Below are 11,419 nucleotides of genomic sequence, written 5' to 3' on the forward strand. Positions count from 1 at the left end.
TGTCTGTGGATGAGCAATAGCAGTGAAAAAGTTCAGTTCTGCCTATAGAGTTTACTAAAGTCTAGCTGAACAGCTGTTGCAAATACACCAAGATATCAAGTGTTTTTTCTGCATAAAGTTATACAATGCACACTCATGATAATGCACTGGTGAGGCTAAATCTTTTTAGATTTAAACCACAGAACTGTTCATTTGCTGTGGAGAGGCAAAGAAAAGCAAGCTACAATACAATATCAGAGATTATGCCTACTGACTAAATTCCTTTCACATGCACACATCGAAAGACAACTGTCTACACCAACTGTGATGTAAATCTTGGTAATTCACCAAGGGATGCCACAGCAAAGATGAATGCAGGGTCAGAGACTGGAGAATGAGTGAGTCCCTGGAGAGATTCAGATATCACAGCTCTGTAACTCTTCACCACTGCAGAGAGAGGAAGAGCGAAGTGGCAAACAGCCGAAAGGTGGACTCGACCTTCCTCTGGCAAATCTTAATCAGCACGCACACACACAGACACACACACAGACATACATATAGACACAAAAGCGCGAACCTACACAAGAGCCATGACGAAAAAACACCTAGCTGGGGTGTTGGCTCTAAAGTAGCCAGTGAGTAATCTGTTGCCATGACGCCACCTCTCACACTGCTGCCAATGCCACGGCAACAGCTCATTAGGAAAGTGTTTGAGCAGCAGACAAACTTTGCATAAAATGTTTCATCAAATGAATGCAGATACATTCTGTTGCACACACTACAACACAAACATGCACAAAGCCGCTGAGAGGTTTTCCTTCTGTATGATGGCGTGACAGCACTTGAGACTGGGGAAGGATGCAGCAGCAGCAGCTGACTGCAGCTCTTGACAGATCCCAGCTCAGACTGATGCTCTGGAGGCACGAGTATAACCAAAAACTTTTCCGAACTTTTCCTACAGAATTCACAGTGTGGAAACTAAACAACAATACGAACCCTGATGGCTGGGACAGATGTGTTTTAATACATCTGCCCCAGCCATGTATTAAAATACATCTGTCCCACTGCACCAGCGTAGGCTGAATTGCTCATAATTCAGCCTACACTGTTTTCCCTGTTAAAGTACTGGCGGATAAGTTTGACAAAGTTAAATTGTTGTTTTACAGTTTCTAACTCTAAGAAATGAATGAATGTCTGGCTCTCTTCCACATTGTGTCTTTGGTCCTGTCTTTCTCTGAACACCCCCAACCAGTCACGGCAGATGGCTGCTCCTCCCTGAGCCTGGTTCTGAGCCGGAGGTTTCTTCCTGTTAAAAGGGAGTTTTTTCTCTCATTATCGGCAAGTGCTTGGTCAAAGGGGGTCTTTTAACTGTTGGGGTTTTCTCTCTATTATTGTAGAATACAAGCTTTGAAGCTTAATACTGTTAACTGTTTGGCTGCCATCACACTATTTTAATGCTCTGATGGTGATCTAGATAATGAGCTTTTAGTTTATGCTCCTGTCCATGTATTTGTAGTTAAATTGTACAATTACAGAAATGTTGTAGTTTATTTCCCACCATATTAAATCTAGCCAGAGGTCTACAGTCTTGGTCCTTTTCGTTGACCAGTATTAAACCTTAGTATAAGTTGCCAGATTCCATATTACACGTCCACTCCAATCAAAGTTGAATGAACTGAAATAAATAAAACTTCTAAATTAACATATGTTAAAGTCCAGGCGAAGCACCTTAGAAATAAAAGGACAAAACTTCCCCAGATATGTAGTTTTCTAAAACACTAATAAAAATCAAAGTGAAAATAGTTAAAATTATTTTTTGAGGGTTTTAAATAAAACCTAGGAGAAAGTCTGCTGTAAAAATATGCATATCAAAAGTTTTAAAACAGCAAGACTTCAGAGCACAAAAATGGCACGGTGTATTGTATTGCACAAGATGGCATAGCTGGCACATCGGGCATGTCTCCGTGTTTCAGAATATCACATTCAGCGTGCAAATAGGTGTCAAATCCCTCCAAGTTTCCCAACTTTCTCTCCTCCTCCTCCGTGCCATTGAAGGCCTAAACCCAGAATAGCATCCATTCATGTATCAGAGTTTTCTTCATCAAAGCAAAACAAAACCTGTGCCAGAAAAGGGGACAAAAGAAAGAGAGGAAGGATAAGAGGGGAATACTTCCTCTGCTCGGTTGAAAGAAGAAGCACAAAGACTTTTTGTTGCGCATCAGTAGAGTCTGTCTCTTGCACGCGTGCCGTAACAAGCATAAGGCAAGTCAAGCATGCACAGCAGTCACAGAAAAAGAGAGAGTTCATAATCAGTGTGTGACAGATATCTATCTCTATTATATTCACAAACAATGGAAGTTGAAAACGTGCTACTAACCACATGAACCAGTGAAAGGCTCTGTTGGTGACAGTGTACCCACATTTCTAAACGAATATGCAATTTGCTTTACTGCGAGACATTAATCATTCTTTGCAGAGTGATTGAGGCATAGTGGTGAAAAGGAAGGAGGAGGAGGGAGGAAGAGGAGGTGGAGAGAAGGCCATATCTCAGACTTAGAAAAGAGCCATCAGCACTGAAATCGATACTCAGGCAAGGACATGTGGAGACCGCAGAGTGAGCTATTTGAGCTGAAGGCAATCCTTCACTGGAAATATCCAAACACTGCATGAATGCCGAGTCCCTACCTGGTACATGTAGGTGTTAAAGTGGGTCCCATTCTGAAGGTGGATCTTGACTGTAGGGTTCATGGTGAATGCTAAACATATCAGAGCCTTCAAATGGACACCCCTTAAAATGAGAGACAGGAAGAGGATGAGGAGTAGTAGGTAAAGGGGGTGAGGATGGTGGAACGGAGGGATAATTCCTCAGAATCCTGGTCCACAAAGAGTGCAGCAGGGCTAAATAAAACTCCTGTACTGCTCCCTCTGCCAGTCGCTCGGACAACAGCACTCCACTAGTCAGTCTGATATTATTACAGCCTGGGATGAGACACGGCAGGAAAGAAGAATACAAAAACAGGGAGCGGGAGAGCAATAGAAAAAGTGAGGGTAGAGAGATGGATAAACAGGGGCAGGCTGAGGAAAAGAAAGTATGATATTTGGTCAGCGATAAAGACAGAATGAGACAAGAAAGATGAAGGAGGGAGGAGAGAGAGCAGCTCGTAGCGCATCAGCTGACAGAGGAAGGAAGGGGCAGGGTTTAGACGAGGACTTGGGGCTCTGGCCACCTGTTCTGTTGTGCTTACTCACACACATATACACATGCACGCAGACATGAAAGTTCTGGCACTTAGTGCAGAGGGAGTTTTTAAATCACATTTGGCTGTAATGCTGAGAATTAGCATGAAATTAAACGCTCTATTTCCTCCTAATAAAAAAAACTCCAGTCACTGCTTACTCAACACAAATTCAACAGACCCATTTTCCTCCAGCGTGACATTGCGTGTGCCGAATCTTTCTATTTATAAATGATAGCCTGCTTTGTCCCTTCTCTCCCGGTATAATAGCACAGTGCATGCACTTGGCTGGTCTGAAAGCCCCTCTGGTGATTTATACAGATTGTTAAATCTGCTTTATGATCACAAAGCTAGTTTGTTTTTATTTTTCTGTGGATAAACTAAGTCGTGATAATAATTTTACAATTCCAATAATCACTAAAACTTACCAAATTAAACAGATCACGTGACCCCTAATTAGTGGAGCCACATGATTCTTGGCAGTTGAACACAGCTAACAGCTTGGGACGCTATGGTTACGACTATACCACTATTACTGGAAATGTTCACAGTGCCAATATGAAGATGTCACGTCAAAACACAATTCACTGTGTAGAAAACATAGACATAACCAGCATCAATTGGTTTGTAAAGACCAGTTTTGAAGCATAGCTGCAGTAAGGTTAGGAAATACTATTATGTAATTTATTTATACGTAATTCCTAAACTCATTTCCCTCCTTTATTACTGCTTGAGGGTCCCTCTGCCTTCAGCTTTGTATTTAATAGATTAAACGCACGCTGTAATGGCTTGAGATCAGGGGACTGACCTTGACACTGAGGATTTAAAAGCTAGAGTACAACTGATCTCCAGTCAGTTTTGCAGCATTTTGAAGGATCTCTCATTCACACTTTCTGCCATATTATCAATAACAGTGCCACTGCCATGTTTGACAGATGATGTGAGTGTAACCACTGGTTTGTGCCTTTTTTTAAAAGTTCTCTGTATTTCCATTCATGAACACATGATGATAGCATACAATAGTATGGCTACCTCCTCAAGAGTATTCTTGACTTGGTCTGATATTGTGAAGTTTTTCTTATGCATGGAAATAATTCATGCACTCTTCTGTGGTTTTTCAGGGCTTTTGTTGTGAATTTCTTCTTCTTAAGAATGAACCAGTTTGTTGATTGGGCAATGTTGGTGGTTTTGAGTGTAATGGTCTTACTCATTTGCACTGACATCTAACCCTGAAATGTTATAAAATACATATTCAAGGCTTTGAATCAACTTATTACATCTGCTTCATTTGTCATTAAATACCAAGGAAACAGGCCTCACCTGGCCATGAAACTGCTTGTTAGTCAACTCTCCGATTATTTTTTGAACCTCTGGAAATGGTGGATTTTGTATGAAAGAAGATGTAATTCTTACAAAACGTATTCAAAACTTGTGTAGAAGATTTTTTTTATGATATTTTTTAGACAAATAATATGGCTTACTATACTAAGACTGTCCCCATTTAGGGGTGAGTGAAATCTTACTTTTTCACATAGAGCTAGCTAGAGTTTTCAGGATAGTTTTTTTTTCCATTGATAAATGAAATTATCATTTAAAAACTGCATTTCTGTATTTACTTGGGTTGTCTGATGATTTGAAAAAAAGAAGAAATCAGGAACTGGGTAAATACTTTTTTCACAGAACTGTATGTACATTAAGCATCTGTGAATAATGTTTTTTTTTTCTTCTTTAGCTTTTATTATGACAGTTAATTCTGGAGAGGAAAGGTGGGAGAGTGAGCAAGAGGAAGGCATGCAGCAAATGGCCCTGAGCTGTAATAACCCTGCAGCGCATGGGTTGCCTGCTCAACCCAGCGAGCTATAACAGCGCCCCAGAGTAACATGTTTAAGCTTATCGAACCATTAAATTCATATCTTAACATTTATGTATGCATCTGTATTGCTTTGTAAACAGGTAAGCTACAAGAATATTCACTGCTACTGTGGACTGGAGTCAGTTTCTTTGTATATAGAAAAATAAACTGCCCACTTAAGGTAATTCTATTTCAAATTATACAGTCATTCACAATTGCTAAATCTGGTTCACACAAGCATTGCAGCTGAGTGGTACTATGGTTACGTTGTATGTAATGACTATTTAGTTACAACTCCTGTTGCTATTTTCATTTAAATTTCATTACTCTTTGTGTGCTCATTAATTCTCATCTTCTCCTCTTGTTCTTCATCTCTCACATTCATGTTTAGTCACTAAAAATGTATAATAAAACTCATTTAAAATCCCAATCCCTGGGAGTGGCATCGCATAAATGTAGAAGAAGATGTGAAAATGGTTCCTGTCTACAGGTCTACTTGCTTGCACCTGGTTGTCAAGGAAACAGGGGTTTGCAGAAGAGAAAGAGAGAACAGAAGATGACTCAGTGAGACAGACAAGTCTCCACACATCAAAACATCCTTTAATGATTTTTGGTGACTTCCGACGGTAACTGACAAGAGCTTACTGCAGGCTTGTGCCTCAGCCTCTTTGAGTAGCCAAACGCAGCGGACACCACTGGTGGCCGGGTGAGTGACGTGGAGAGGCAGAGACCCCTACTGGCATCACAAGGTATTCAGACAAACTAGTAGCAAACCAAACACGTACAAACTTTCACACAGAAACAGGTCAAATGGGTATTTCAGGATTCCATAAACAGCTTTGGAGCAGCCAAAAGTTTTCAAAGAGGGAAAAAAAGTTACCATGTGCACATGTAGTTCTTTTGCAGAAGTGAGAAGAAGGAGATGCAGGAAAACAAGAGTTCCAACCACCAGTAAAATATGCTGCATGTTGATAACTACTCCTTGACATCAGTGGGAGCCGGTATTGGCAGAACCTGGGATTTATTGTCAGAGACAAAAACACAGAAACAACTCGACACACAAACATCAGCAAGCAGCACAGTCAAAAACACTCGAAACCCAACACATTTGAAAGCATATTTTCTGCAGCAGAATCCACAGAAGTGCTAGACCTCTGACTTTTTTTTTTATCTGACAGCCTCTCACAGCTTTTTCTCTCCTTCGTTTCTTCTCCTTCACCCTTTCTCGTTTTGCGGCTGTCTAACTGCACCTGATTGCTTCTTTCACACTCAATCCACTCTAGCTTCTCTCTGCACAGGATCTCATCCTCTTTTTTTTCTTCTACACTTCTTCTCTCTTTCTCTCCTCTTTCCAGTCTTCCCTGTTTTTTCCCCCCTCAACCGTAGCTAATCTCAGCTGAAACTTCCCTCGATGGAGAGCGGCCATTTTACACCCTAACATTCAGTAACATGGAGCAGAAGGCACCCTCTCTATGCACAATCATGAATAACAAATGAACACATGTATTATCTATACAAAGGTTATGGGTTTGGTGTGTAGGGTGGATTTAAGCCTTCCCAGTGTATACAGACACCAAACAAAGAACATTACAATGATAGTTGTCGTTTCGTCCACAAGTCTCACAAAACAATGGTAAATTCAGACTTAGCCTTTATTTTGTTACTGCAATCAATTCCAATTAAAATGTCAATTTATACCACTAATAAAGCACATGATAACAAAGCATTAACAAACACATGGAAAGACTTGTGCAAACCAAGCAAAGCATTAAACATAATATAATACAACTGCGTTCTGGTGCCTAGCAAAATATACTTGTTTGTTGACAGTTAAATGACATGATCAGTACCACTCTCATACTGGTTTATGCCAGCAGCTGCCACATTTAGCTTGCCCTAAAAACAGGAAAACAACAAAGCTTCCTGGGCAATGCTCAAAACAATTAAAGGAACACTTTTTAATCAGAGTATTGCATCAAGTCAGTTCAACTTCTGCAATATTGCTCTGGTTATTTAAGTAGCAGATGGGGTTGTTTATCAGTTTTAGCTGCTTTGGTGTTAATTAAATTAACTAGAGGGGCAACAATGAGAAAACCACTAAAACAGGAATGGTTTTACAAGTGGAGGCCACTGACATCCCCCCCCCATCATCTTTTCTGACTGTTTATTCTCTCTAGTTTTGCATTTGGTTATGCAAAGTGTCACTACTGATAGCAAAACTGTCATGATCCTGGGCCATGTTGGCCCAGCATTCTTAGTTTTCACGTGTTTTGTATTTTGTTCTTTATTTATGCCGTGGTTCCTAGGTTGTTCTGTTAAGATGTCCCTGTGTGCCCCTCTGTGTATCTGTGAGCCCTCGTTTCCCCTCCTTGTGTTTCATTCAATGTTTTCCCCAGCCCGTTATGTCTGTTCTCTCTCTCTCCTCCTGTCTGCACCTCTGTGTACTTCCTGTTTTACTTTGACAGTCTCCCGTCAGTGTTGTGTTTACTCCTGCCGTGTCTCGTTATGATTATCTGTATCAGCTGTGTTCCCCGTGTGCTCCCACTTCCCTCATTAACCCTCCGTGTATTTATGTGCATGTCTCCTCCCCGAACCTGTGTGCCTTTCTGTGTTCCCTCGGTCCTCAGTTAGTGTTCCCAGTTTAGTTCTGTTTCTTTGTGAAACCTACACTAAAGCAGTGATTTTGAGTTTAGCTTTTTGTCTCTGTGAGTTTTGCATTTGGGTCCTCATCTGCCTCCACACAGCCCGTTTATGACAAAAAGGCAATACCTGGACCCTACAGAGGTTGCACAGGTAGTCCAAGTCCTCCAGGATGGCACATCAGTACATACCATTGCCAGAAGATTTGCTGATTCTCCCAGCACAATCTCAAGCACATGGAGGAGATTCCAGCAAACAGGCAGTTACTCTAGCAGAGCTGGACAGGGCCGTGGAAGTTCCTTAATCCATCAGTAGGACCATTGTGCAAGGACAAACAGGATGAGCTTTGCCAGAGCACTGCAAAATGACCTCCAGCAGGTCACTGACGTGAATGTCTCTAACAAAACAATCAAAAACAGGGCTCCTGGGCACTGTGGAGCCCAACTGGAATTTGCCATAGAATACCAAAGTTGTCATGTCCAACACTAGCTCTCTGTGATTTTTCACAGATGAGAGCAGGTTCACCCTGAGCACATGTGAAAAGGGTCTGGAGAAGCCGTGGACAACATTCAGTTGCCTATTACATTGTGCAGCCCGATCAGTTTGGTGATGGGTCAGTGGGTGATGAGTCATCTCTTCAACAGGCTATGCAACGGCACCCTGACTGCCATGAAATTTCCCCTTGTGGGACTAATAAAGGTATATCAATTCAATTCAATTCAATTAGTTATTAGTATGAAATCCTTGGACTCATTGTCAGACCCTATGCTGGTCCTGTGAGAGCATGCAGGCATTTCCTGGAGGATGAAGGAATTGATGCCATTGATTGGCCCCCACAATCATCTGACCTAAATCTGCAACATTATATTTTGGTCCATTTGACGCCACCAAGTTGGACCTCAGACTGTTCAGGAGCTGGTCCCGCAGAACACCATCCATCATCTGTTTGGTACAAACTACACAGTATCATTTTGTGTTGCTGCAATGAAATCTTGGCAAAATGAACTAGGCTGCTGCATCATTGGTTTTTGAGTTGTTTTTGAATTCAGCCTTCTGCAGGGTGATTGTTTTAATTTCCACCAAATGAGGCATTGCCCTTTTGTTCCTAACACATTACCTGGTCCACATCAGTACAGATATCCAGCATGATGTTTTTTTCCCATTGAGAGCTGATGTGTTTTCTAAGTGTTCCTTTAAATTTTTGAGCAATATGTAAAAATGTGAGCTTTCTGTTTTTAACCACAAAAGCACCAATCCAATATGATCAGTTGGATATCTGTCCAACAAACTGAAACAATCAGATGGAGTAACCCTGTCTGTCTCCTACAGAAAATACATTTGTACATAGTAAACTTGAAACAGCAAACATTTTTCTGGGTCATAACAGCTTAACGCAGGATGCTGTTATATCATTTCACGCAGAAATTAAGCACTTGTATTCACACTGCTCTTCCCCATTTGTTATACAGATATCAGGCACAAAGTCACTCTGGGAAGATTCATCCATCCTTTTTCATCACCACCTTCCTCATCACCTCATTCTCTTCCTCCTCCTCCTCCTATCCTCATTTTTTCTGCCACCTCCTCTCTTCTGCCTCTGTTTAAAGCACTTGTGTCAGCTCTGTCTCGCTCTCCTGCTGTCCTCATCATTCAGTCATAGTGCGTGGCTTGAGTCTTTCCATCTTCACCTTCACCCTGCCCCCCTTAATCTCTTGGCTTGCCCAGAAGGAAGCCTCTTACTTACACAATGTACAATATCACTGCAAACAACGGACACGGGTTGTAAATACATCTACACAGATTCTGCATAGAGTACATTACTTACCAGTCTGTCCCGCAAAGGGAAAGGACAATTTACATCACAATTGTATCACATTTATAAAACAAAAATTAACATTAACTCTATTTTTAAATTCAAATTCTAAAGAAAGTAATTCCTAACCAGCCAGTGCGTTACACTAAGACTGACTGATTATTTTTATTTATGCACTCCTACTATACACTGAGTCTTTTCCTGAAAAACACACAAACTAGCACACTGATACTCCAGAGACCACACACACACACGCACACAATCTGTCCCAGCTGCTCTGTTTTTGCAGATGAAAGTGTATAACGGTTCTAGAGGAAAGCATCAAACACAGCTGTATTAATATTAATCTTCATACTCAGAGTAAATAAACTGCTCCAGAGGAGTGTCCGGCATAATTTTAAATAATCTGTGCTCTTCCCAGTGGTTCATGTAGTTAAAAATCTCAAGGAGTAATGAGTAGTGTGTGTGTTTGTGCATGTTTGTGGAGTTCACGAAGGCTGCTCTTGCCCTTCACAGAGTGCAAACTGCAGTGGCAGGATGTAACTCTACACCGGTGAGAGAATGTGTGTGTGTGTGTGCGCGTGTGTGTGTAAGTTTACGATAACTGTAACTATAATGACAGAGCCACAACAAGCACCTCTCATGGTGCCTGAAAGTGAGGCATCACACTGCTGTCCCGTCCTTCTCACACAGCCTCCGTCCTTGAAAGCACATGGATGGGAGCATAGACTGTGGGGCTCGTGTTGGCAACGAGCCGGCATTATGGCTGTAAAATCACACTGCAACATTTTTCATGTTCTTTCGAATTTTAGTGACATTTATGCAAACTAGCTTGTTGCTTTGTTTGCATATTTAAAATGTAACAATTTCAAGCAGCTCGTAATCCACACAATAATTGCTTTAATGTCAAGCGGAATTTCATGGTGACAGCTTTATCCCGAAAATTGTGTTTTGAGTGAGTTTGCAGTTTTACAATACAGTATATTCAAGGGCAGTTTGGCTTACAGCAGTTTGTCTGCTATAAGGCTTCAACCAGCATTTCCACATTATAATATGAATCTATATTATCTGTATTTATACTTTATTTAAAGTATATTTTTACTGTGAGTTTTGTTCATTCATCAGAGCCTATTAATTCAAACATTTTATTCCAAAAGACATGGTGAAAAGAAAATCTCTTTCTGAGTGTCGTCAGAATTTCATGATTTATGGTTTGATGACAAGATCATGTTAAGTGAGGGCTTAAAATGAAGAAGTATTGTCCAACAATGGCTCTAGTGTAATCCACTAATGACATGTAAGAATAAAGAGACACATAGCTGCAAGATAGGTGGAACTATACTATATCTGGCCATTTATTTTGTGCATTTTGCCTGACTGATAAATCGATCTGTCAGACGAATTTAGTGATTTAAGAATTGGACATTCTGATATCTTGGTACTTTCTCTTTCACACATGTGAAACATAAATAATTTTTGCTAACATTTGTTATAGTTGTTGTCTTTGTTCCAAACACCTCGAGGGAAGCTGCGGTGTGCCCTCTGGAGGATAAACTATGCAACATCAACACGCATAACATTGTTTCATCGTTTTTAACTGTCATTGTCTTCTGTTATGAATGCTGATAAATCAGAAAATAGCTCATATCCAAGGATAATATTAGCCTGCTAACAAATTGGTAGGGCTTGAGTTTGCAAATATCTGAGTGGGTATCTTACAAGCATCCAGTATAACACTGTTTGATATTAAAGTGTGCTCCGGCTAAATTGTATGTTAGAGACTGAATTCCTCAGAGGATGTTATTCCTGGTTCACAGAGCTCTGGACTGCAGGACATGAAAGGCTCTGCCACCAGCTTAGGAATGTGAACACACACACACACACACACACACACACACA

The 11,419-nt window shown here is 40.8% G+C and overlaps 1 protein-coding gene across 7 annotated transcripts in view; it reads right to left on the reverse strand.

Moving 5' to 3' along the window:
• The window catches only part of ppfia4 (PTPRF interacting protein alpha 4), a 63,491-nt gene that overhangs the window by 29,015 nt on the left and 23,057 nt on the right, over window positions 1–11,419 (reverse strand). The window contains exon 1 of one of the 7 annotated variants that reach the window (XM_013912557.1): window positions 2,665–3,080. The exons of the other annotated variants lie outside the window; for them this stretch is intronic. Within the exon in view, the coding sequence (XP_013768011.1) occupies window positions 2,665–2,727 (63 nt within the window). The 5' untranslated portion in view covers window positions 2,728–3,080. Of the gene's footprint in view, window positions 1–2,664; window positions 3,081–11,419 lie in introns of those variants that run through there. 7 annotated transcript variants of the gene reach the window in all.

Source organism: Pundamilia nyererei, unplaced genomic scaffold, assembly GCF_000239375.1.
Source record: "Pundamilia nyererei isolate P.nyererei 1_Seehausen unplaced genomic scaffold, PunNye1.0 scaffold00092, whole genome shotgun sequence".
In the NCBI taxonomy this organism is placed as follows: Eukaryota; Metazoa; Chordata; class Actinopteri; order Cichliformes; family Cichlidae; genus Pundamilia; species Pundamilia nyererei.